General features: G+C 44.6%; 2 protein-coding genes across 5 annotated transcripts in view; one reads left to right on the forward strand and one right to left on the reverse strand.

Moving 5' to 3' along the window:
- Positions 1 to 7,143, forward strand: part of Mfsd4a (major facilitator superfamily domain containing 4A) — a 39,266-nt gene extending 32,123 nt beyond the window's left edge. The window contains exon 10 of the mRNA XM_040738906.1: positions 5,396 to 7,143. Coding sequence (XP_040594840.1) covers positions 5,396 to 5,457 — 62 coding nt within the window. The 3' untranslated portion in view covers positions 5,458 to 7,143. The remainder of the gene's footprint in view (positions 1 to 5,395) is intronic.
- On the reverse strand, positions 1,481 to 27,925 carry Elk4 (ETS transcription factor ELK4). Of its 4 annotated transcripts, none has more exons than XM_040738908.1 (5): positions 27,730 to 27,925; positions 20,848 to 21,063; positions 16,586 to 17,455; positions 15,804 to 15,920; positions 1,481 to 10,265 (listed from the first exon to the last, which is right to left on the reverse strand). In XM_040738908.1, the coding sequence occupies exons 2-5, from the start codon at positions 21,052 to 21,054 to the stop codon at positions 10,167 to 10,169; spliced, it is 1,293 nt and encodes a 430-aa protein (XP_040594842.1). In that variant the 5' UTR covers positions 21,055 to 21,063; positions 27,730 to 27,925; the 3' UTR covers positions 1,481 to 10,166. The 4 variants fall into 4 exon arrangements, with proteins under 4 accessions (XP_040594842.1, XP_040594845.1, XP_040594844.1 ...); XM_040738911.1 differs by lacking the exon at positions 27,730 to 27,925 and adding an exon at positions 27,413 to 27,541; XM_040738910.1 differs by lacking the exon at positions 27,730 to 27,925 and adding an exon at positions 27,325 to 27,345.

Here is a 27,925-nt window from a genome sequence, read left to right on the forward strand (position 1 = left end):
GAGTGAAGATGTTTGTTACCAGATACCCCCATAAAAAACCGATGGTACTTAGAGTTAACATGAGTCTCCAAATTAGTGTCAACAGTTGGAAAGGCCAGATCAGAAATGGTGGCTTACTCGGACTTTTCCACTGAGGACTTGGAGCTTTAGGTGTTCTAAAATACATCCTGGATCTCCAAGGAGCAAGACTGTGTTTCTCAGATCTTCTGAGCTCAGGGGACCACAGGCCACTCTAGGTAGCACAGGAGAGGAGAGCCCTTTAGAGTGTCACCTGTATGGTCAAGTCCTGCCTGAAGAGACATGCCCCGAGGGCCTGTGGCCTGCCTGCCAGCCATCTGCTAGGCTCTTGTTACTTTCACCTGGACATGAGCCTACTCTCTCTCTCTGATGTGACCTTGCCACCTATAGACCCACTTTCCCCATGATGTTTCATGCCAATTCTGAAAAGGATAAATTTCACTACTAACTGAACTGGTCTCCAATTTCCTTCTTACAAGCCATACAAAGAAAGGGGACTAGAGGGGACAAGCATTGTAGCAGACATCTGGGACCCCAGCACTCTGGCACTGAGGCAGGAAGACCGAAGTTCAAGGCTAACAAGGTCTACATGGGACACGGTCTCAAAAAAAAAAAAAAAACGGGTGCTAGAGCGGAAATAAGCAGACTGCTCATTCCGAAGGCCAAAATGAATGCATCTCATTAGAACCCTACATTTCTAAAATGTTAAAATTTTAAAACACACACACACACACACACACACACACACACACACACACACACACTCAGAGAATAAGGTGGTATCACCAAGCTTTTGACCTGAATCTGATCCCCAGGACATACATGACAGAAGACAAAAACTAATCCCCGGGCTGGAGAGATGGCTCAGAGATTAAGAGCACTGACTGCTCTTCCAGAGGTCCTGAGTTCAATTCCCAGCAACCACATGGTGGCTCACAACCATCTACAATTAAATCTGGTGCACTCTTCTGGCAGAACACTGTATGTGTAATAAATAAATAAATAAATCTTAAAAAAACTAATCCCCAAAGCTGTCCTCTGACTGCACACTTGTACCCAGACACAAAATAAATAAATGCAATAAAATTATTAAAGGTTTCCCGTGACAAGCCAGGCATGGTGGTGCACACTTTTAATCCCAGCAGTGGGGAGGCAGAGGCAAGCGGATCTCCGAGTTCAAGGCCAGCCTGGTCTACAAAGTGAGTTCCACAAGAGTTTGGGCTGTTACACAGAAAAAAATCCTGTCTTGAAAAACAAAAACATACAAAAAACTCTGTTCTCTCTCACTTTCTCCCATGCCAACAACCCTCTTCATTCCCTCTTCTGATTAAATGTTTGCAGAGACATGTTAAGCAGTGAAGACCAGGTTTCCACAGCACCCACTGAATTCATTCCTTACCCAATTAGTGTGGATGAGAATATCAGATGTGAGGGAGGAGGAGGGAATAATCAATTCAAGTCATTTTGTTAAAAATATTTATTAAAAAAAATACAATTGTTGTCCATATCTAGTTGCACATGTATCTATAAACAGATCTCTAAAGCTCTGGACATGTAGTAAACATGCCAGAGTGCTTTCTCAAAGCCAGCTTCCCACATACAAGCAAATCCCTCTGTCAGTTCTTACATAAAAGCTTTTAAAAATGTATCATTTTCTTAAAATACACATGATCTTTACAGAAGTTAACAAAGCTTTTGCATAAAGCTTAGAAGCAACAGAAGGAAGGGCCCCTGACTGGTTACTCAGGGCAGTCCCTTGCAATGCCTGGAGACAGCACCCAGTGGACCGCCATCTTGTTTTTTGAACAGCAGTGCATTAGAAAGCCCTCAAAGTGCGCATGCGTCCTTTTCCCCCTCTCCCCAAACTCCATGAAATTTCTGTCACTCAAAGGCAGAATTCAAGACTCCACACTGGCTTCACCAGCCTTAAAACAACACCCCTTTGTCTCTACAGTTAAGTGCTACTGTGTAGCTAGATTAGATGAGGCATTCTGCCCAGCTGTAAGAACAACCAATGTTAATTTTAAGGACTGTTAGCAGTTACCATTTCAATTGCTTTTTCAGAAAGGAACAAAAGTGATTGTAGCACTTTGCAGGTCCCCTTAATAGAAACTAAACTAAAATAAGACATGTCATTAGTGTCGCCTCGACAGTTCTTTTGGGCATGTGTTGCTTGCACCCATCTAAAGATCTACTCATACAAAGTGGTAACACCGAGTAATGTGAGACACAGATTGCAATAAAATAAGCAAGGAGCGGTGAACACACAGGCAACAGTTCCTCTAAGGAGTCGAGTACCCTGTGAAGTCCTTTCTACCACCCATCCCAAACTCACATACACAGGAACCTGCCACCCCCCATCCTGTGCAAATACCAGAGTATATGCATCACAATCACTCCATAGCAGAACACATGCTTTTTACTAAATTAGAGATTCACTGAATGAAAAGTAAGAGTCTGTTATTAATGTCATTACCTTTTAAATCATGTTCACACTGCACAGTGCACCAACTGGCAGGTTCACTGTGACTCAATCACCTAGCACACATAATTTAAAATAACCCATGGTTATTTCTCATTAATCACAAGGATCTTGTGCCTCAGGTTGGCCCTGAACCTGCCAGAGATGACCTTGAACTTCTTGATCATCCTGCTTTCTACATTCCTAGTGCTAGGATTAAAGGCTTGAACCTCACTCCCAGTGTATGATGCAATGGGGGTCAAACTTGGGGCTAGTACAAGAGCTCCAGCTTAGGGGGCTCTTTTAAAAAAGAAGTTCTGTAGGATTCATGGTTAGTAACTGGGTTGTTCTTAAGTGCAGACTTAAGCCAGATGTGGTAACACTTGCCTGTCGTCCCAGCTACTCAGGAGGCTGATGCCTGAAGAGACTGTTTAATGCAAAACCTACTTTTAAAAAAGCCAATTTAATTATTTGGTGAATAAAAGACATAATTCTAAGAGACCTACTTTAACCCAAACTTTTATGTTTGGAACCAAACTAATCAGTATCAAAATGAACTAAGGCTTCTAAAAAAAATGTGTGTGTGTGTGTGTGTGTGTGTGTGTGTGTGTGTGTGTATGTGTGTGTGAGAGAGAGTGTGAGTGAGAGAGAGACAGGAGAGAGAGAGAGAGTGCGCATATACGCAGCATGTTAAGTATATGTGCAGATGCCCACGGAAGCCACAGGGGGGCATCAGATCCTCTAACACTGGAGCTGCAGGCAGCTGTGAGCCACCTGGCATGGGTGCTGAGAACCACACTCTGTCCCTCTGGATGAGCACCAAGTGCTCTGAGCCACTGAACCTCCACCTCTTCTTTTTAAATGTATTTTCAGGCAGGCTCTCACGAGGCTCAGGCTGGCCTCTAACTCACTATGTAGCCAAGGATGACCCTGGACTCATCTATGATCCTCCTTCCTGCACCTCCCAAACATTGGGATTACGAGCATGCACTAACAGTCCAGGCAGAGCTTTATACATAGTCTTTCCCACTCACAAAGATAAACAAAGCGAAGATCCTCAGGGCCACACTGTCAACAGGCATCCAGAAACTCAAAGATCCTGTGTAAATCTTCCCCTAAGTGTGCACATGCTTTCTACCACATATGCCAGCAATGGCAGCAGCAAATGTCAAACAGAGGCCACTGGTAATACTGTCCTCAAGCAAACAATGAAATGTCTCAGAAGGGACTGTGCCCCTACGTAAAAGAAATAAATGAGGAAATCAACAACTAAAATTGTCTTTTGTATATCAAATTTACAGTGCAATCTACCAATGCAAATCATCTTTTAAAATCATAAATTTCTACAAAGCACAATATAAAAGCTTGTGAGTCGTTTACATGCTAACTGAAAGAGGCTGTCTTACTGAGCCTGGAAGGAAGACTCAATCAGGTAATCCATTTCTCCCTTCTATAAATGCTCTAAGGTCCCCAAACTAGAAATGAGAAACAGCCATATTTCCTTGACCCTCCTGAAGCTGAAATCGAGCAAAAGAACCATTAACTGCTTCCAGTTATTAAAAACAAAAACAGCTGGGCATGGTGGCACATGCCTTTAATCCCAACACTTAGGGGCAGATGCAGGAGGATCTGTGTGAGTTTAAGACCAGCCTGGTCCACATAGTGAGTTTCTCAGGGCTACACAGTGAGACATTGTTTCAAAAACCAACCAACAAAAAAACAACAAACAAGCAAACAGTGCTAATATAGATCCCAAGAAAGTGCCAAGTGATTTAACAGCGGTTCACAGAATTCCCACTCCTGAGAGCGGGCAGAGTGAATGACTCTGTTGGCAGGACCTATGGGCCAGCTGCCAGGCACCATCTCCCTTTCACCTTATCAAGAAGATTCTAGGCTGTATGAGCACAGCTCATAATCCCTGGAGAGAGGAGAATCACTTTAAGATGGGAACAAGGCAAAGCTGAGACCATTCAACCTGACCTGCCCCCCCTTCTGCTAATGCTACTAATACAGGGTTTAAAGGGTACAGCAAGCCAGGAGTCCTCCCTCCCCTTACACTCCATAGACACCTCCTGAGAAACTTCCCAGCCAACCCAGGAGCAATTTTACACGAAAGCAAACAAACACACAGAGCTTTAGGAAAACGCCCTTACATTTGATACATGAAGAGTGCAGGGTAACGCCACTGTGGGGAGTAGTCTAAGCATCAGGGTCTGTAAGGCCTATGAGTCCATGCATTAAAAACTGAACTGGACATGGCAGGTCTTTAAAGGTGGCGCCTGTAGGTGCAGCAATGAGGGTTTCCTTTATTAGGTTTAGAACAAATAGACGAGCAACCACCTTAGGGGATAAATATACCTCTCTCAGGAAAAAGAGTCGCATACCCTGGGTCAACATGGCCGTGTATGCATAGGGATGTACTCTGCCACTCCCTCGGGAGGACTGAGAAATGTGCTTGATTCCCAAGTAAGTATTTCAAAGACAAGTTAACTTCATGAAACTTCCCGGTGTGCATTACACTTACCCTTCGAGACTGTCTGTAAGCCCCAGGAATTTCCTGGTAGAAGCTGTCATTTAGTTGTGGGGGAGGTGTTGCTAGGGGTGTGGCCCAGTAGTGGTCACTCATTTAGCATGTGTGAGGGCCCTGGTTCTGTCCCCAGCACCACAGAATCAAGTCAAATCATGCTGGCAGACAGTTACTCTCCCACAAGCCACTGCGCATGTCTACCTTTCACAAGGGCTGAACTACAAACGGTGGCACTGAAGAAATGGCTTCTTTTTGGCAAGCTAGCCACGGGTTTCATTTTGTCTCAGTAACACGAAGCACCCTGAAGGACTCAGCTTCAGATGGACCACTTGCTGGCAGCAGTGAAGTCACCACGATGACAGCTGACCTCTCCTATCTGATGTTTACAGGTGAAGGCATGACTCTCATAGTAACAAGTCCCACGGAGGGCAAGACGCGCCATCACCTGTAGAATCCCGCTCAAAGACAGAGACCTCACCTTCAGTAAGTAGTTCTGATAACATCGAACAATAATGGGGCAGCGCCAGCACTGAGAACAGCAGACCTAGAAGAAAACCAGCGAAGTGCTTTCCACAGAAGTCAGTGTCTAGGAGGCTGCTGGAGACAGACTGTGTGTCTGTCCCTTCCCTGCACTGTGTGTCAAGTGCTCAGCTGCTCAAATCCACTTGAGATCCCACCCTGCTCCCGACAACAGACCACAGACTACATCAACACTCTGGATCTTGCTGGTCTGGAAATTCATTCCGAGCCTTGGGTTTCTGCTCAGGCCTGTACTTGTCTCCACATCTTTCCAAGCCGGAGGACGGCACCGTGGCATGACTCCTGGTTTTTGGCACAGGCAAATGGCACATATGTAGTAAATAAGTGATAAACAGAACAAGTCATTGAGTAAACTATCCTTTCAGATGTTTAAATGTCCCAAATGAAAAAACACAATAAAAACAGCACTTCATAATCCAGCAAGAAAGATGGCAAATACTTTAGCATAAAGTAACCTGACATAATTGTGAATCTATTGGCAAAACATAAGGCCAAAGAAGTTTGTAAAAAGACTATAAATTAAAACTATCAGCTGTTTGTAATACAGAGCTGAAAAGAAAACAGCTCAGAATGCACAGGGAATCCAGAGAGCGTTTGGGAATGAATTCCCAATGAGAAAGAAGTAATAGAAAATCTGAAAGGCTATGACAAAGCTCCAGAAAATCTCAAGCTAGAATTTAATAATAATAAAAAAAAAACCTGTACTTGAGAATCAAACATCAACTTCATGTTGAATCAATGATTTAGGACAGTGATTCTAGGTACAGAGCCATCTTCTAGGGCACAGGAAGGACTCAGCAGGACTGGCTGCTAGACAGCATTTATTTCTTATGCTAAACCCCCATTTTGTATGCTACAGTAGAGTGTCGATGTTACTTTAATGGAGGGATATATACGTATGAATTTTTGAGTAACTCACATTCATAACCTCAGTACTTGGGATGCCAAAGCAGGAGGATTGCCAAGAGTTTGAGGCCAGCATAGACTAAAGACTAAGACCCAGTCTCAAAAATCAAAAAAGAAAATAAACCAAAAGAGAAAACCTTTTCCTAATCAAGGAGTATGTTCCAGAACACTGCCAACTGCTCTTCTATAGTTCCATTAAGGGCCTCAATGGTGCTTAAGACATTATCACATAAAGCTGCCTTTCAGAATGTTAAAATCAAAGACCACAGTAAACAGTACTAGACCTCATACAGCACAAGGCCAAGGTGAACAAAACGACGGTGACAATATCAATCGCTGGCATTTAGCCATAAACGTCAAGACTCTGTCTGGTATACCTGCCAGCCATTCCTGCCTTTTGTGATCTCTAGTATAGTATACAAATCTGAGAGGAATTTTCCAGTTTACGAGGAAAATCCAGTACTCTACATAAGTTGATGGCTTTACTTTCTCCACCAAAATTTGAAAAAAAAAAAAAGTCAAGACATGTGGTGTACACTTGTAAAATGTCAGCATTTGGGTTCACAGCCAGCCTGGGTGACACAGGAAGATCTTATCTCAAAAGCAAAAACAAGAAAACCACAGTGAAAAAAATTTATACTTATATTTTAACTGTTAAAATATGAGGGAAAATAAACATATTTTAACTTGATGAAGCTTAATGTTGGCCTTTTGAGGGCTTCTACATTCAATTATATATTACATCCTTTTTTTAATTACTGGAAATTTCTACCCTCATTCAAACACACAGATTATGCCACAAGGACTATACTATCATAATAATACATGAGAAAAGATGACGTAAGTTAGACCTGACATTTTAATTGTGTATTTTTTAAAGAATCGGCATGAGTAAGAGAAAAGTACAGCTCAAGTGAAAACATACCCAAGGACATATACACAGGGGTGGGTGGCACCGCACGGAGCCACAGAGAACCATGGAAGCCAGCAGACCCTCCAAACCCAGGCCCTCCCAGAACCCCAAGGCCCTAAGACCCTCAGTCACCCAGCTGAGCATAGGTGACCCAGAGCAGAAAGAAAGCCAAGAGGTCTCAGGTGTCTCAAACCCCGACAGCCTGCTCATCTCCCCTGGCAAGCTGACTGGGGGTGGATGCCAGATGTGAGCTGAAGGTACAGAATCTCTCCCGAATACTGTTGATGCTAAGAATATTATGGCTATTCAAATCATACAAAGCTCAGACTTTGTCAGGAAGGAGGTAGTCTACAGCAAGAAATGGCTGCCTCACACACACAGCAAGGTTATAAGCTGACCTTAAAAAGGAGACACACACGCATGCACGCGCGCACACACACACGCACACACACACACACACACACACACACACACACACCACAGTTCCTCCAATTCATTCATTTCAAGAAGAAAGCAGTCCACCAACCCAACCCCCCAAGGCCTCATGGTTTCTTACAACGTTGCTCTGAGGTTTTTGTTTTTGTTTTTTTTTGAGACGGGGTCTCATGTAGTCCAAGCTAGTCTCAAACTCACTATGTAGCTGAGGCTATCCCTGATTCTTGATCCTCCAGCTCTCAACCCCCAAGTGCTGGGATCACGGACCTGTGCTACCACACCCAGCCTGAGTTTAAATGGTGCCCTTGGACCCACGGCACCTCTGTGCTAAAACAGTAAGTTATCAAACATATCATCTGTGAAAACAACCAATGGCTTTTCTCCTTTAACTCAAGAAGATAAAACGTTTATGTTTTCAGAATTTCAAACATCTAGTTAGATCAATTCTCAATATTTACTTAGTACACACAATGTTAACCCACTAAATTACTACAAAGTGCTACTGAGGGTAATTCCAAATATGCAAGCAATCTAAATAATCCACCCTGGGAAGGAAGCCCACTACAGCGCCTGTTCCCATCACTCTGAACACTACCTTTCAACCCCATTATTGCACATCATGGGAACAGAACATTTAGAACCACAAATGAACCAGTAACAGGTCTCCAACTGCCCCTGGGAAAAGGCAGCTCACTGTTGCCCTTCACTGCCCAGCCAGCACACATTTCCTTACCTAAGCATCTCTGCACTGGACAGCCAATGCTGTCCTGAAAGACGCCACACTGTGTCAGTGTCACCCTGAGCCTGCAGGCCCCCACTCTGTTCCACTATGTCAGGTCTAGGGTTTAATGGGTGAGGGGTGGGGCATGTAAAACAATTTAGTTCTGGACTTTAGAGTCAAAATTTTCAAGATTCTCTCAATTCTCTCAATTCAGTCTGAGAGACCAACGTACCTGTGTGCATCTGGCTCTGACTTACTACACGGTACTTTATAAACGTGACAATATGCAGATGAGGGGCCGTAGCAATAAGAAGTAGTTCTCATTACTAATTTAACAATCACAGTCCTATGTATGCGAACGGCCAAATGTAATCTGATCCCATAATTGAAAGCAATCTTGAAAAGAAACAAGCACACCTTTATCTCATGACTGACTGGAAAGTTTCATTTTGACATCCACCGTCCTGATTACACCTGAATGCTGCTTCATCCTCTGACCTTCGATTTAAAAGGAAGCATCATGGGAAGTGCAGAGCAGAAGTGGATAAAATTAGCAAGAAGAAAGCAGAGGCTATCACTCTGGGTGTCCTCTGGCTATAAAATGCCCCCACCTGTGTCTCCAGGTTCAACTGAACCTTTTTGCTTACTTCCAATATTCAATTTTTCAAGTCCCAACTCTATTTTCCTGAAAATTATCTTTTTTCCAAGATGTGCTGCCCGAATACAGAACCACACCACTCAAGAGAGCAGACAAGAGATATGTGCTCACAGTGGGGTCCTGTATTCTCAATGAATGCCCCAAACCCACATTAAAACTGAGCTTTCAAAGCCTTGTGTTACCAAAGCTCAGGGCCACGGCCCACTGACAGGTTCAGATGACATCACAGGTATATAGCACAGAGATCCACCCAGGATGAGGGCAAACAAGATGCCTTTCTGTGGAACTGACTACCACGTCAGAGCCTCCCGCCTGGTGATACCCTAACTCTCCTAAGAACAGGGACGACTCTTCCTCCCACTGTTAGCAAGTGGCTCCCTGTTAGTCTTTCAACAGAGCTACTTACTACTAAACACACTGCATTTTCTTTAAGTAGTATTTTTATCCCTTTGAGACAATCTCACTATATACATAGCCCAGGCTTGCCCTCAACCCTTGGTGTTCTCCTCCTGCCTCAGCTTCCCAACTGCTGGGATCACAGAAGTGGGTCATCATTCATAGCTGACAAGTATTTCTTTAAATAACAGATACTAAGCATACTTTTTCCTCTGGCCAAAGAGTCCTAACATCCAGGACCAGTAACTTTGTTCTGTGACTCTCTTGCAAAACACAGCTGCTGAACCCCAACAGACCAATGTTTTTTGCACAAAGCTTAAAAAACAAACAAACAAAAACAGCAACAACACACACATCGACACACACACAAAAAAAACCACCTTTTTAAAAAAGAAGTGAGGTGGAGTTTGGACTCCAATTAAGGCATTTTTATACAGTCCAACTTTTGAGAATCCTGAAAAGGTTTTCAACAGGCAATGGGGAAATAACAACAGTCTAAAAGAGTACTGCAGAACTATCCCTCATTTCAAACCAATCCTGTTGGACGTCTCTGTTTCTTAGTTCCTTGGTCTTAGTCCACAACTGCAAGGGTTATGTCTTCTGTAGGTCTGGAGAAAATGGGCCAGGAGTGGAAGGTCCATCCAGGCTAGACAGAGTGAATGGTCCATGACTGTTCAGCACAGAAGGAAACTGGGGAGACAAAAGCAGATCAGCATCTATTACAGTCTCGACTTCTACTTTCCATCCTTCCTACTCCCCAGGGCAGAACACAGGCACCCTCAAGATAAAGGCAGTGACTATACCACAGAAGACTACGGTGCATTTCTGTGTTTTGTTTAAATTTAATCACATGTGGGGTGGGGAGGGGTGGTACACACGGGGTCATAACTACCGTGTGAGGTCAGAGAACTTTTTGAAGGCCATTCTTTCTCCACCTCCATGTGGGTTCCAGGGATCAAACAGGCTGTCAGGCTTGCACAACAAGTGCTTTACCCACTATGACATCTCTAGGCCCAAAGTATTATAGCAAAAACATACAAACAAAAATGTCTTTGTCCTCCAAGAAGCTATTTGCAACGGATAGCCCTGCTGGCAAAGAAAAAAATCAGTTTTCCCCATGAACCATCCCTGGGAATATCAAGTCAGGCCCCATGTCAAGGAGCAGTTGGCCAATACAAAACAGACTCCCTGTTTTTTGTTAATGTGTTTTTTTATTCTTATTGGCTTACTTTTAGTTTGTCTATTTTATTTTTTCTCTTTCTCTCTTCCTCTCTTTCTTTCTTCCGTCCTGTTGGGTTAGCTTGCTTTTTGAGACAGTGTTTCTGTTTTTTGTTGTTGTTGTTGTTTTTAAATTTTTTATTTTACTTTATGTGCACATGTCTGTGTGAGGGTGCCAGATCCCCTTAGAACTGTGAGCTGCCATATGGATGCTGGGAATTGAACCAGTGCTCTTAACTGCTGAGCCATCTCTCCAGCTTCCTCAAGACAGGGTTGCTCTGTGTAACAGCTCTGGCTGTCCTGGAACTCACTCTGTAGACCAGGCTAGCCTTGAACTCAAGAAATTCATCTGCCTCTGCCTCCCAAGTGCTGGGATTAAAGGTGTAAGCCACTGTTGCCCAGCTTTCTGTTGGTTTTTAAAAAACATGTATTTATGAGAGAGAGAGACAGAGACAGAGACAGAGAGAGACAGTGCACATGAAGTTGGATGAGTGAGGAAGTGAGAAAGACCTGGGAGGAGCTGAGAGAAGAGAAAGAATATGATCAAACTATATTGCATAAAAATGCTTTTAATATTTTTTAAATTGTCCTAATAATGTATACACTAACTCTAACCTACCTCAAAGGAATGACTTTTACCCTAATGACATCTTGGTATACACCCTTATCTAACCTCAAAGGGTTAAGAAATTTGTTAAATGACAATACCCACTATGGGCTTAGTTATAAGGTCAACCACGAACCCTCAACAGGAGTCCCGAGAGGCACAGTGGTTACCAGATGCTCACCCTAGAGAACAGCCGCCCTACATTCTGCGAGCACCTGCAAAGGGGTCAACTCCAGCTGAGGTTCCAGGAACAGCATCAGGAATGGCTTACGGTTTCAGATCACCCTACACACCATTTCTTCTGGGGAGCACCATTCCCACATATGGAAAAGTAAAAATGCAACAGGAAAACTTCTTGATGCTCTTGCCATGCAATAACATTTGATGATTTTGGAATTTGAGGGAAAGGCCGAAGACAGCAGTGGTGTATATTCCACAAGCATGCAAGGCCCCCAAATGCAATCCCCAGTATCACTAACCCCAAAAGTAAACAAAAAAAAATCCCGCGTAGCCTGGTGTTCAACATCCACTTTCTTAGTCCTCTCAGGTGTAGGGTTTGTGCCGTCACACCCAGCTCTCCTTACCTTATGTTATCTATCTATCTATCTATCTATCTATCTATCTATCTATCTATCTATCTATCGTAGTGCTAGGGACTGAATCCAAGACCCACAGGCAAGGACTTTATCACCAAGTTACATATCCACATCCTTCCTTTATAAATTTGAGATCAAGTCTCACAAAGCTGCCTTTGGAGTAACTGGAATACAGGAAGGTGGCGTATTACTAGGGAGCCAGAGGCAGGCAGATCTCTGTGAGTTCAAGGTCAGTCTGGTCTACAGAGCGAGTTCCAGGACAGGCTCCAAAGCTACACAGAGAAACACTCTTTTGGGGGGGAGAGTGATCTGAAGCCTCAATACAAGACTTTTCCAAATATCTTGATGAGGAGATAATACAAACTTCATTTCCTAAACCTTGTATTTAAAATGCTGATATACTGATCAGAGCTAGTTAGAAGATCACTGGCTCCATACTGTCAACTAGGGAACCGAACCAGCATAGGACTGGACAAGGACCCCTGAATATAGGTGATGATGGTGTGGCTTAGGCAGTATGTGAAGCCACTGGCAGAGGGACCAGGATCTAACTATAATGCACAAGCTGACTTTGTGGGGCCCATTCTCTATGGAGAGATACCTTGCTCACCTAGACATTGGGGAGGGTGGGGAGGGGGGGCCGCGGCTTGGTCCTGCCTCAATGAGGTGATGGGACAGACTTAGTTGACATCCAAGGGGAGGCCTTACCCTCTCTGAGGAGCAGATGGGAGATGGGATGGGGCAAAGGAGAAGATCAGGAGGAGAAAAGGAGAGAGAACTAGGATTGGAATGTAAAAAATAAAAACTAAATAAAAAAATGCTGATATAGGCTGGCAAGATGGCTCAGCAGGAAAACTCTGATATGTATCAATTTTGAGAAGTAACTGATACAACAATCTACAGACTTTCCTCTTAAAAAACAAAACAAAACAAAACAAAAAGCCCAGTGTTGGTGGCCCATGCCTTTAATCCCAGCATTCGGGAGGCAGAAGCAGGAGGATCTCTGTGAGCTCAAGGCCAGCCTGGTCTACAGAGCAAGTTCTAGGACAGGCTCCAAAACAATGCAGAGAAACCCTGTCTCAAAAAACAAAACAAAAAAGGCTGGAGAGATGGGTCAATAGTTGAAAACACTGGCTGCTCTTCCAGAGGACCCAGGTTCAATTTCCAGCACCCACACAGCAGCTCACAACTGTTTGCAACTCCAGTTCCAGGGGGTCCAACACCCTCACACAGACATACATGCAAGCAAAACACCAGTACACATAAAATAAAAATAAATAAATCATTAAAAAATTGAAAAAACTTTTTAAAAATGTAATTAAAAGCAGGAATCTACAAACATAATTAAATTTCAAAGAGAGAAAACCTATGAGCAAAGCCTGCCCCCAGGCCTGTGTATACCCAGAGTCATGCAGAGCACACTTCTGTCGAGGGTCCTGTAAGGTTATGAAGCTGAAATTTTCTACCAACTGGTAACATTATAGCTATCCTAGAGTCTCAGTGCAGCACATCCCCAGAAGTTTGTGTCAACAATCTACTGCAGTGCTACTATGGGAAAGTACACGTGCAGTGTGGAGTTGAGAGCAGTCACTGATTTACGATTTACCATTCACCATGATTATTCTAGTGCCCTCTTACCACCAGCAGCCTTAAACATGCAGCTCATGTTTCCACTTTGTTTCTGGACAGGGTCACACTGTAACTTAGGCTGGCCTGCAACTATGTAGCTCAAACTCACTGTGATCCTCCTCCCTAGTCTCCCAAGTGCTGGGATTACACATGTGAGGTGCCACCTCCAGAATTACTTCTCAACTTGCACCTCACATACACACAGCATAGCAGGCTATACCATCATGTTTACATAAGTACACCACGATGGCACAAAACAAAATCACTCGATGGTTCCTTTCTCAAAATAGGTCTCCATCAACAGTAGGACATGTGCTATTGAGGGAGGGGGTACTGAGAATGGAAACGTTTAAGCAGGAATGGGAGTAGGAAGGAAGGAGAAGGAGAAAGAAGGAAGTAGGAAATTAACCAAAACAACGTGTACTTTGAAGTTCTTAATGGAAATCTACTACTTTTTAAGATAATTAAAGAGTATGATTTTAAAAAAATAAGTAGTTTGAATGCAGATACCCTACATGGATGAATAATGCTGTTTCCAGAAGTCATGGGCAATTAAACAAATCCCAGTACCAAGCAGGGGATAGCCTGCTTATGAGTTGTTGATCAGGGAGTTTTCAGAGTCCCTCAAACAAACGTAGGCTATTGCTACTGCTCATGGCTGCCCATCAATTGCTAAGACCTATTGCTAAAGACACCACACAGGTCCAAAAAACCAATCTGAACTAACTAGACACTTCCTCCATACTGGCTAGCTTTCACAATGTTGGAATGTGGTATGTAGGCTACTGGAAGAAAAAGCCATCAGCAGTATTGCTCAGCAATGGATCTTACATGCTGAAATACTGACCAGGCAGGCAACATGTGTCCCCTGGTGCTACTGTACCATGAATATTAAGGGAGTAAGCAATCACTTTTTAAATTAAACTTAAAGCCCATTCCACAGGAGGGAGTCCATACCTAGTGCTGTAAATCAGGTCAAAACTCACAGCTGGGTGCTCACAGACCTTAAGGGGACCTACTATTATTGCTTTGCTAAATGGACATGTTGTCAAATAGCCTTCTAAAGATTTACCTTTATACCAGGTGATAAATGCAGCTCTCAACCCTCATTAAGAGAAGTATTTTTAAAAAATAATTATGTGTCTGTGTGTGTTGTTTGTAAATGTGGATGGTGCTGGGAACTGAACTCTGGTCCTCTGCAAGAGCAGTGCACACTCTTAACCACTGAGCCGCTTCTCCAGTTACAGGGAGGCTTCCTTTTGTAGTGAATGATGGTCAACATTGAGACTCACACTGGTCAAAGTGCAGCGAACAAGTGTCTATGGTGTGCTCAGTCATTGATGGGACATCCATAGTACATGCATGCACGCATGCACTTGCCAACCCCAAGACTCAGGGAACATTGGGAAAAGGGGCAGGAAGAATTTAAGAGCCAGGGGATGGAGAACAGTGCTGTGAAATATTGTCTTCTCAATATGACATGGTGCTACACTCATAAACTCATAGCAGCTATGATTACTCACGCTACCAAGCAAAATCAAGCAAGTCAACTTTACAGCGTGGATAGGGGAGGAGCATATGAGGCCTATCCAAGCTGAGGAGCTGTGATAGTTAGGAGCTGTTGACTGAGGAGGATTCATTTTTCTTCAGGGGTGTAGCCCCAGATCCAGTAAATAAGCCCATACCCACTTATGCACAAGCAAGTAACCCTAACCAAAAAAAAAAAAAAAAAAGACATAAATTTAGGAGGAGGAAGTGTTGTTAAGAGGGAGGAAGAAAGGTTCCAAAGAGAACAGAATGGGGATAAGCAAAAGGACTAGGTTGTGTATATAGGTATGTAATTCTGATCAAAATGCATTAAATATAACCTCACCATGGCATTAGTATATGTACACAGACTGTCCAACTTATAGTGGTTTAACTTAGGACAAAAAATGCCACATGCATTCAAAAGAAACTATGTCTTGAATATCAGTATTTTCCTGGACTAGCAAGATGCAGTATAAAGTTTCTCACTCTGCTGGGTAGCAACTGAGATCCACAGCCCCCAAGCACACAAAGCATCACAAGGAAAAGCAACCAGTACTCTGCAGTGTGCGTGACAATGACACTGAGCATTAACTCTGCCCATTTCTGCTGCTAACATTCCCCAATTACACGAGGCATACTGTAATTTACCTGGAAAAGCGTATTAGCACCTTGCAGTCTGGCTGGGCTCAGGGGAGCAAATGGGCTGAGAGTACTCCAAAAGTGGATACTGGAGAGCAAGGGGCTTGGAGTCAGCAAGATGGGTGTCTGCAATACACAAGAAGACTGCTCAAGGACTTGCCAGGATTGTGCTCTATCATCCCAAAGATGCAAACAGAATCCACATAGTATGTTCTCCTCCTCCCCAAACATCTCTAAGTCTGAAATTTTATCATGATGAAAAGCTCAGAAATCACTTTATGATCTAGAAAAGATAAAGGTCACAGTAAGCACTTTAGAACCTAACTTTTATGGCGTCTTTCCAAACTAGAAAGCAAAACTAAATTCAGGTACAAAAGAGCAACAACTGAGTACCTATAATATCAGACTATCTGGGGTGATTTCACTCAAGAGCTCACCGAGGTGAGCAAGTTAATACCTAATGTAACCCAGTAAGCTGACTACTAAGCCCACACCATTCCCTCTCTCAAGGCTTTCACTCGCTTCTGTTTTCTCCTAGGCAAGCATTCCACCATCTGAGCTGCATCCTCAGCCCAAGAACAATGAATTTTAAAAGATGCAATGTTAAATCTCTTTTGTTTTGCAGATTCTAGTTAAGGTAAGGAGATGAGTTTCCCAGGTTTACATATAACCTTTCTAAGAAAGCCCTAATTAACAGAAATTGAATTTTTAAGTATAAACTCTAGATACAGCTGAAAAGTTGAATAATAGGTAAATAAATGTAGTCACACTTAAGAGGAAGAGCAAGCTACCTGTGAAAAAAGTGCTGGTGTAAGAGATGCTGTTGGGAGAGATGGACTTAAGATCCCCAGGGGGCTGGGGTCACTGCCTGTGACCACAAGGGCGGGTGTCAGTTCTAACCCTTTGGGCTTCTTGGATCTTGAAGAGTTATTTGTTTTGTCCTTTTCTGGCACAGCTGAATCCTCATTTTTAGGCTCCAGAGACAAGTTCTCTGGAAGTTCCATTGGCTGAGAAGCCACTGAGTCAATGTCTGTGTCAATGTCTGGGTTAGAACTCAATGGTGGAGAAGGCGTCCTAGGAGGCTCCTTTGGAGGAAGAGGTACGGAGGGAATCGGAGGAGTTGGGTTAAAGGTGGTAGCCAGAATGGATGCAGAGGCTGGGGCTTCCAGAGAAGGTAGTGTGGGAGAAACCAGTGTCTCCAAAGCTTGGATAGTTTCTTCAGAAGATGGAGAAATACTTGGGCTTGTTGAAAAGGTAACAGCAACAGGTTCGATGGGTGGCTTTTTGGCAGGTGTTGTTACAAATTTGATGACAGATGGTGTTGGCTCCTGAGTTTTTTTCTCTGCCAGTTTTTCAGCTGGATTCTCTATCTTGATTGACTTGAAAAGCTTCTTATTGGATGTGTTCAAGGAGTTGAGAGTAAATGAAGAGTACAAACCAGAGTGTATGTAGTCATTGCGACTAGATGTCCTGGCTGCAGGCTGAGGTGCCCGTTCCTTGGCCCCGTTCTCAGCATCTTTGGAACTGCTGGCTTCGAGGGAATTTAAAGTTTCACAGTCTCCCTCGATCCTGCCTACTGTCAGTGGATCCATTTTCAGAATCTCTGGATAAGAGACAAACTTGTACACAAACTTCTGACCATTCACTTTTTTAATGATGTTCTGTAGGCAGAGAAGATAAGCAGTCTTAAACTCTCTTATAAATTTACATTTCACAGTTCATGCAAAAGGGAACCTAGTGAAGTACTCTGTTTGAGAACAAGGCGCAGCTTTAAAAAAGCTTCAAAAGCATCTGCATCCACCTACCCCGGTCAAACACAGCACCTGCTCAGAGAAATTAAAGCAGCTCAACACCCTCAGCAACTGGACTAAGCCAGCACATGGGCGCTGAGGCTGTGACTGTTTGACTCTCTCCATCAAACACCTGAACTCACTGAACTGCAATCTCCAGTCCAATGGTGCAAGCCATAAGCAATGGTGCAAGCTAAGGGGTCTCAGAACATGGCACTGTGAGCTTCCTACTCAGCTGACTCTTACCTCAGGAAGGCTGGGAAGATCAACCACTGAGAGGTAGAGGAAGCAACAGCTCAGACACTTAGTCTAAGTCTATTCTTTGGTAACGTGTATTTTTCTCCAGTGCCCAAGAAAATATATAAAAATCACAAGATATTAAAAGATAATTTGGGGCCGGAGAGATGGCTCACTGGCTGCTCTTCGGGTCCTGAGTTCAATTCCCGGTACTTACATGGTGGCTCACAACCATGTCTAGTGAGATCTGATGCCCTCTTTTGGCATGCAGGTATACATGCAGAGCACTCACACATAAAGTATAAATAAATACATAATTTTTAAAAAAGATATAATTTTGGGTTAGGGAGATGGTTTGGCAGGTAAGGGTATTATCTATGCAAGCCTGAAGATCCAAGTTTGACCCCCAGAATGTAAAAAACTGGATGTGGTAGTATGGACATGTAATTCCAGGACTCCTACAGAGACAGGGAGTAAAGACAAGAGAACTGCCAGGAAACCTGCAGACCAGCTAGCCTGGGATACGCAGCTCAGCAGCAGAAACAAGAGATCCTGCTCCAGCAAATATGACAAAGTGAGAACAGACCCTCAAAAGTTATCTTCTGGGAAAACTGGAGACAGCTCAGCAGTTAAGATCACCGGCTGCTAAAGCTGGGTGCAGCACTTAGGATTAATCTTGGGAGGCAGAGGCAAGTGGATCTGTAAGTTTGAGGCTAGCCTGGTCTACACAGAGCTAGAGAAGTTAGAGAGACCCTGCCGATAGATAGGTAGATAGACAGACAGACAGACAGACAGACAGACAGACAGACAGAGATACATAGACAGACAGAGATGCATAGACAGATACATAGATAAAAGACAAACAGACGGATGGATGGATGAATGGATGGACGGACGGACAGATGGATGACAGAGTGAGCAAGCAAGCGCTGGCTGATCTTTCAGAGGATGTAAGTTTGATTCCCAGCACCCCCACATGGTAGCTTACAACACTGGTAACTCCAGTTCCAGGAGATCTGACACCTCCTTCTGTCCTCCTCGTATACCAGGCACACGGGTGGTAAATAGGCATGCATACAGGCAGCAAGCTCATACACATAACATAAATAAATCATAAAAAAACTTGTTCCTGACCTCCACAGACATGTCCCTGTGTCCCTCACACCCACACAAAATAAATTCTAAAATTTTAAGTATAATTTACTCTTGCTGATCTAGAGCCCATGGCAATCCCCTTGCCTCAGCCTCCTGAGTGCTGAGGAGTTACAGGTGAGTCACCATACCTAGGCAATGGCTATTCTTTGTTTTTTTTCTCAAGACATGGTTTTCCTACATAACAGCCCTGGCTGTCCTGGAACTCACTCTGTAGATCAAGCTGGCCTCTCCCTCCTGAGTGCTGGGATTAAAGGTGTGCACCACCATGCCAGGCTGGTAATAGCTATTTTTTAAGGTACTAATTTGTGTTCCCAAGACTAAATTAAAACTAAAAATTTGCCGGGCGTTGGTGGCGCACGCCTTTAATCCCAGCACTTGGGAGGCAGAGGCAGGCGGATCTCTGTGAGTTCGAGGCTGGGCTGGACCGACAGCCTCCAAAACAATACAGAGAAACCCTGTCTCGTAAAAACCAAAAAAAAAAAAAAAAAAAATTCAATCTACAGGTATATATGATGACATTTTTTGTGTGTGTGCATGAATGCACATGGGTGTTCCCATGTGTGGAGGCATGTGTGCACCTGTGTGTGCATGTACGTCCATATGCATGGGGGTCAAAAGTCAACGACAGGTGTTGTCCTTAATTGCTCTGGCTTTCTGTGTTGGTGGTGCTCTTGAGACAAGGTCTCTCACTGAACCTGGAGCTTGCCATTCCCCATCGCTGCTACCCAGCACTGGGATACAGGCATCCATATCTAGCTTTCCACGTGGATGCTGGCAGCAGGCTCTGGTCATCACACTTGCACTACAAGCACTTCACTAACTGAGCCATCTCCCCAGCTCCCATTTTCTTCTTTTAATGGAGCAGGGCCTCCTGGGTCTCAGGCTGGCTTCACATTTGGTAAGTCATCAATTTCAGATCCTCCTGCCTTTACCCTCTCAGTGTTAGGATTACAGGCTTTTGCCACAACAGCGTTTCTGTGGTGCTAAAGATTCAACCCAGGGCTTCACACAAGTCAAACAAGTAGTCTACCAACTAAATTACATCCTTAGCCTTCTAAGATACTCTTTCAAGTAAATTATGACATATATAGGAGTATTTATTCTCAAGCACCTCCAATTTCCTTTTTGTGTATTCCAATCTTGCACTTTTTCTTTTAAAGATCACTTCAGGGGCTAGAGAGATGGCTCAGTGGTTAAGAGCATGAACCAGAGCTCAGTTCTCAGCACCCATGGCAGGTGGCTAACAACTGTATGTAACTCCAGTTCTAAGGGCAGTGATGCCCTCTTCTGGCACCTGAGGGCACTGCATGCGCACAATACATACCCACACGGAGGAAACACCCATACACATAAAATGAAAATACATACATTCAGCGAGGTGACTCAGCAGGTGAGCGTACTTGCAACCAAGTCTGATTACCTGAGTTTGATGCCTGAACCCATCTGGTGGGAGGACAGAACTAACTCTTACAAGTTGTCCTCTGACCTCCACATGTGCACAGTGTACCAGTAAATACAACATTTAAAAACTTTAAAGGAGCCAGGCGTTGGTGGCACACGCCTTTAATCCCAGCACTCAGGAGGCAGAGCCAGGTGGATCTCTGTGAGTTCGAGGCCAGCATGGTCTATAGATCGAGTTCCAGGGACAGCCTCCAAAGCCACAGAGAAAACCCTGTCTCGAAAAACAAAAACAAAAACAAAAAAAAAAAGAAAAATGAAAGAAAGAAAAGAAACACAACCAGAACCACTGAAACTGTTAAATAAATTGGACTAAATAAAACCACATTAGTACTCAACATCTCAACAGAAACAAAGGGCTAATTCTTGTCTTGAGGTTCTCTGTATAGCAGCAGGGTCAGGGCAGTGTTTACCTTTACGTAGTAGTATCTTAGGGCTCTGCTGAGCTTATCGTAGTTCATATTAGGCTTGTTCTTGCGGATCCCCCAGAGACGGGCCACCTCCTCGGCCTGCAGAAGCTTGAACTCCCCATTGTTAGATGTCCAGCAGATCATGTGCTCGTTCTGAGGCTCCTGCAGGAGCTGAAGAAGGAACTGCCACAGAGTGATGGCACTGTCCATAGCAATGGGCTGAAAGGGCACATGGATAGGTGAGACAGTCACTTAATGACAGGCACTGTTGTCAAGTGTTCTAAGTGTGTGCACAACTCTCCTACAAGATACATGCTACTCCACCATCACTTCACACGTCAAAAAAGGAGATTAACACAAGGCTACGTATCTTGTCCAAGGACACTGCAAATACTAACACAAGACTTAAGTCTAAGCAATCTGAATCCAGAGTCCACATTCTTACCTAACTTTTGTTACTTAGGTTTTGTTTTGCCAGTGTCTCCTGTGTGGCCTCAGCTGGCCTTGAACTCAGTTCTCTTGCCTCAGCCAGTCAAGCACTGGGATTAAACTATGTACCACTATGGTCAGCTCCCTTAAGAAAATCTTTTTTTTTAATATTTTATTTTGAAGTCTGTGTGTGTGTGTCTCTGTGTGTGTGTGTCTGTGTGTATATTTGTGGACATGACAATGTGCCACAGACGCCAAAAGAGTGTTAAATCCCCTGGAGTCGAGTGCTTTACATGAGTGTTGGAAACCAAACTCAGAGTCCCAAAAGCAGTATACACTCTTAGCAGCTGAGCCATCTCTCCAGTCCCCAGCTTTAGAAGTCAACAGCAAAGCACCTGTGCGTGCGGGAGGCCTTGGGTTCCAGCACCAGTATGACAGGAAAAAAAAAATGTTAACTTAAAAATAAGCAGCTTCCAAGGCAAATAAATCTAGTTCCACTAATGACAGCCACAAGCTAAAGACTGGAAGTCAACAAAGGTCAGTTCTTCTCGACTTTGACCTTTAAAGTCCTATTGTCACATTCTCTCAGAAGACCACCATTTCAGTATCTAGCTAAATGAGCCCATTGTGCTTATCTGACAAGATGTGTGTCTCAGGATGGCTAGGAGGCTGAGGTGGAGGGAACAATTTGTCCTAGTCCAACTGGTCTTTCTCCTTCAAATAATAAGCATCATGGCAGGGTAGTTTACATACAAACTGGCAATATTGAGAATTCAACAAAATGTTCCCCAATTCAATCTGCAAGTTCTGTTACTGTTCACAGCCTGCAGAGTTTCTCATATTTAATTAGTGATCAGGATAAGAACAGAAGAAAAAGCCTTCAATATTGGGGTCTTCCAGTTTGGGTCAGTTGTCAGTTCCAGCAAGCCTTCCACTGGAGCTGGCCAATCCTAATCCTGTGCTGCAGGACTGTCCAGCACACTGCAGCTGCGTCAACAGCACCCTGACTTCTGCCAATAGACATCAATACCCTTGCCACTGAGACTGTCTGCGGTCAAGTCATCCCGCTGACAACCACTCTCCCAGACAGCAAGCAGCAAGCTCGTGCTCTCACAGGGGCATTTTCCTCACAGAACTTCATGGGAAGAATTCCTTACACGGCAGCTCTTAGACCGGATCAACATGCAAGTGTATTCATATGTGACAGAGTGACTGAACATCTCCCACAAAAACTAAAAGCAGAAAAACTCTCCCTTCTCTAGGAATGAAATCTCAGTGGGTCAGAAGAGGGTCTGAAGACAAATTGATTCTACTGAAACACTACAAAGACAGGCAAACTGGACTACATCAAAATTGTAAACTGTGCTGTGAATACCAGCAAGCCAGAAAACAATCCTTCCTGTATGTTCTAACCCCTAAACCCACTCACAAATCATGTGTCATAAGGGTACTTGCACCCCCAGTAGGTAAACAACACTTATGGCATAAAAAGAAAAGCCAGGCCCAGAAGTCTCTCCAGAGAAAAACTGGAGATGGCCAACGAGCACAGAGAAAGATCTCTCTATCATTAATAATAGAGACTGGAACTCAAAAACAAGCCAAAACCACAAACGTGCCTATTATAACCAGAATGAGCAACAATAAGCTGACAAAGACAGAAACTGAAACTCACACATTGCTGGTAGAAATGTTAAATGTAATGCCTCTAAGCCAAGTTTACCACGTGACCAGGTACACATCTGGATAATGGAACATATATCCATAAAACTGTATGGTAGTACATGCCTTTAATTCCAGCACTAGGAGGCAGAGGCAGGGGCAGGCAGATTTCTATGAGCTCACTGACAGCCTGGTCAACATATCAAGATCCATGCCAGTCACAAATTCACTGCAAACTCTGTCTCAAAACAAAAAGAAAACCAGAAGTGTTCATAGCAGAATTACTCAAAAATCCTAAGAGTGGAGTCAATTCAAATGTCCACCCAACTTATGAATGGAATAATAAAATACAGTACATTCATGTGTTGGAATATTATTCAGTCATTAAAAGGAATCAAGAGGGGTGGAAAGATGGCTCAGTTATTAAAACACTTGCTGTACAAGCATGAAGGCCTAGTTGGAATCCCCAGAATCTACATAAAGCAGTAGTCAACATCTGTAACCCCAGTGCTCCAAGGAAATGCGAGTGGTCAAGAGAATCCTACAAGCTCAGGGAGTCAGTTGGCTGGAGTACAGAGTAGCAGAATGATGAGACCCTATCTCAAACAAGGTGGAAGGGGAGAGCTACACCTGAGGCTGTTCTGGTACCTTAATACACATACACACAAAAACATGAACTCACACAAAGATCAAAAATAACATTAAGTTTAAAGGCAGAAGGGGTAGAGAAATGACTTGGTAAAAGCACTTGCTGTGCATATGGGATGTCTTAGTTAGGGTTTCTATTGTTATGAAGAGACACCATGACCATGACCATGACAGCTCTTATAAAGAAAATATTTCATTGGGGCTGGCTGGCTTACAGTTTCAAAATTTTAGCTCATTACCATCAGGACAGGGAGCATGATGGGCAAACATGCTAGTAGCTGAGAGTCTTGCATCTTGTAGGCAGCAGGAAGTTTACTGACTTACTAGGCAGTATCCTGAGCATAGAAAACCTCAAAGCCCGCCCCCACAGTGACATACTTCCTCCAACAAGGCCATACCCATTCCAACAAAGCCACACCTCCTAACAGTGCCACTCCCTATGAGATTATGGGGGCCAATTACATTCAAACTACAGCATCTGAAAACCTTAGTTAGTTGTCAAGAACCCACAATGGAAGAAAAGAAACGGATTCCTCACAGTTGTATACACACACACACACACGTGCGCGCACACACACACTTTTTTCAGAAGGAAGGAAGGAAGGGAAGAGAGAGAGAGAGAGAGAGAGAGAGAGAGAGAGAGAGAGAGAGAGAGAGAGAGAGAGAGAGCGTACTGATACAGCATGGACAACCCTTGAAAGCATGACAAAAGTGAGCAGCACCATCTACAAGGGACAGTGGGTGGCTCCAGGAATGTGAAATGTTCAAACCAGAGCATTCCACAGACACAAGTGAGATCAATGTGAAGTGTTCAAACCAGAGCATTCCACAGACACAAGTGAGATCAATGTGAAGTGTTCAAACCAGAGCATTCCACAGACACAAGTGAGATCAATGTGAAATGTTCAAACCAGAGCATTCCACAGACACAAGTGAGATCAATGTGAAATGTTCAAACCAGAGCATTCCACAGACACAAGTGAGATCAATGTGGCTGAGCTGGCTGAGGTGAATGGAGAGCATTGGGTGGAAGGAGCAGGAAGAGAAAATTGGAGAATGAACACTGATGACCACAGGCTTCTTTTAGGGTGGCTGAAAACGCTCTCAACTAAGATTGTAGTGATGCCATTCTTGTGCATTAAAGAGCACTCAACCGTATGCTTTTGGCAGGCGATGTTACTCTCAATGAAGACGTTTAAAACAAACAAACAGACCTATCGTAACCAGCATTACAAAATTCAGGCATGAGAAGACTAAGTCTAACAACACATGACTCAGAGGACAGATTAGTGAGCGCCAGCCAGGAACATGTCTGGGTTTCTAGAATTGCTCTCCAGCACGAAAATGCCCTCCCTTGTCTTTAGTTACCAGTTTTGACACTGCCTGTACAGATACTGTGATCCAAAAGCAGAGACAGTAAAATGAGAAGGGATGCCTCCCTCCCACAGTCCGAGTTGATGGTAAAAGTGAGACAGGAACCCCAGGCTCCTCCATCAGCCATGGACTCCTCTACTGAGAGAAGCCTCTTCTCCATCCAGCAAGAGCAATGCCAGCACTAAACTCCAGAGATTGAGACACCAATCCCCAAAGACCCTTTCGTGCTAAGTAACCAGCCGACCAGACCTCTTCCCCACTTAAGCAGAGTTAAAATAGTGACTTCATTTCCATTAAGTGTGGCAGGGGAGGGGTGACCCCTGTCATTGTTTTCAGTTTTCCAAACAGACCTTTTTTCTGATGATATTTATTCTAATGGCACTTCTTATGTCTATTCTTATTCTTTTTATTAGTAGTTTTCCAATTACATCCTAGTCCAGCCTGTTAAAAGTAATCCAATAAGCAGGAGCCTAAGGGAAGAACACATTTCAGATGTCACCATCACATCTAGAATGTCTGCAGGGTCTTGCCTGGTAGCATACACCTCTAATTCCAGCACTGAGGAGGCAGAGGCAGGTAGATATCCATGAGTTCAAGGCCAGCCTGTCTGTTAAAAAAAAAAAACTTGGACGCCTCAGCACTTGGGAAGCAGAAAATCAACACATCAAGGTCACCCTGACCTGTATGAGACTATGCCTGCCTCCAAACAGCAAAAACACACCACCAAAAACATGTAGTGCTGGGGACCAAACCCAAGGTTTCATACAGTAAACATGGGCTCCACTACTGAGCTACAACCCTCAACCCTCAACCCATGACTCAATTTCAGCGTCAGGTTATTCTTTGAATGAACTCCTAGATACACAGTAGAAATTCTTCACAAGTGCAGTATTAATTATGAACTTCAACAATTTCAATTATAATAGAGAACTGGGCTTGGCCTGTGGCACACACCGTTAACCCCAGCACTCTGAGGCAAAGGCAGTTGGGCCTGTGTGAGTTCCAGGTCAGCTAGGACTACATGAGATGCTGTCTCAAAACAAAACACCAGAAAACAAGTAGTGGGGAAACAGGGGAGGTGCATGCCTACAATCCTGGCTCACCCGAGTATGAAGCCAGCCTGGGCTACATGTCGAGACAAGACAGGAACAGAAACATACCCAATACATGCACAAAGGCAGAGACATTCAATAGTTACAGCTTCAAAGGTTTTGTTTGTTTGGTTTGGTTTTTCAAGACAGGGCTTCTCTGTGTAGCAGCCCTGGCTGTCCTGAAACTCTTATTTGTAGACCAGGCTGGCCTGGAACTCAGACATCTGCCAACAGAGGCATGCACCACCACCACTACCACCAGGACAAGGGTTTTTTAGAAATATAACAAAGGCAGACTTAAATGGATCCAAACGAAGCAACCTCATCGTTGACAAGTTAAATGCTGGAAAAGGTTTACCACTTACAGACCAGTCTCTAAGCTACTCTGAAAGAAAGGGCTGTAGGGGCTGGAGAGCAGCTCATCGGTAGAGTGCTTGTCTAGCATGTTTGAGAAATGAGTTAGACGGCTAGCACTCACCTAGGCGATGAAAACTGGGGCTACCTTCGCCAAGGAGTACAAGGGAAAAATAGCAGGGGGGTCTGGGGTGCGGATCAGCTGTGAACACCTGCTGCAGACCCTGGGTTTGATACCCAGCACATGAAGGGAGGGGAGCGCGAAATGACAGCCACAGAATGCTGCACGAAGAGGTATTACACGTATACTTCTTTCCCTTCTGTTGTGCTGGTGACACAGGATCACCACTCAGTACATCTCCAGCCTCATATAATGGTATCCCAAAACTTAAATAAGTATTTCCCAAAAAAAATACAATGAACCCCACGTAAGCAGTTCCCATTCTTAAAACCAAGGATCAAGGATCAAAGAACAAAGAGTTCCTACGGGGGGGGGGGGGGTGGAGTGAATCACACTGTTTTAACAAAACACCACTGCCAGCCGGAAATAGAGCTTCAAGTTCTGTGCAAGGGAAGAAGGCAGAAGAAGAGAGCTGCCCCTAGAACGACACACAGGCAGCCGTTCTGCTGAAAGAATCTTACTTAAATGACCTAACCTTCAAATTGAGAAAAAGCCTACTGTGTCTTCTGACTTCACCCAACAAATTCCCCTTATTTCCTGCGGATGCCTGTTAAGATTCCTCGCCCAAAAGATGTTTCCAATGCTTTTCGGAGTAAGAGCTTGCCACAGCTGTACAGTAAGCGAGGGGAGAGGCTGTTGAAAAGGAAAGATAAACCCGTGGCCGGATAGGCAGCGAGCTTGGGGAAAGGAAGAATGCGGCGTGAGGCCGCACATCCCGAGATCAAAGTGCGGGGAGACGCAAACCTCCGGCCTGTGGGCGAGCCATAAAAGCACTTTCACTTTCCAACTTCCTGCCGATGCAACAAGTTAAAACTGTTCCCCTCCGCCTCACCCAGGCAACAAAAACCGCTGCCGCCTTCCGCCTAAGGGACTTCTCACGACCCCCCGTTGTGCGGGAAGGAGAAGGGGGCACTCCAGCGAGCACCTGGGCGCCGCTGCGCAGCGCCCTTGGAGAGCGCGCACCGGACCCCGCCCACCCGCCACAGGCCCCGCCCACAAGCCGCCAGGCCCCGCCCTCTCCACCGCCAGGCCCCGCCCCCGCCGCCGGGCGCACTTCCTGCCGCGCCCGCAGCCCCCGCCCGGCCCGCGCTAAACCAGACTGAGGGGCGGTGGTGCGAGACCCCGACGGGGCGTGGGTGTGCCGCTCACCAGGCCGGACGCGGGAATCCTTCTCGGCCTTGAACGCGGTGCTCGACTCCGACCGCTCCTCACGCTAGGAACTCAAGGGCGGCGCGACAGCCGCGGCGACCCCCGCGCCGGGGCCCGAGAAGGCGGCGGCGGCCGAGCCGAGCCAGCCGCGTGCCTGCAGCCGCCCGCATCTCCTGCCGCCGCAGGTCTCGAGCCC

Source organism: Mesocricetus auratus, unplaced genomic scaffold, assembly GCF_017639785.1.
Source record: "Mesocricetus auratus isolate SY011 unplaced genomic scaffold, BCM_Maur_2.0 Super-Scaffold_100676, whole genome shotgun sequence".
NCBI lineage: Eukaryota > Metazoa > Chordata > Mammalia > Rodentia > Cricetidae > Mesocricetus > Mesocricetus auratus.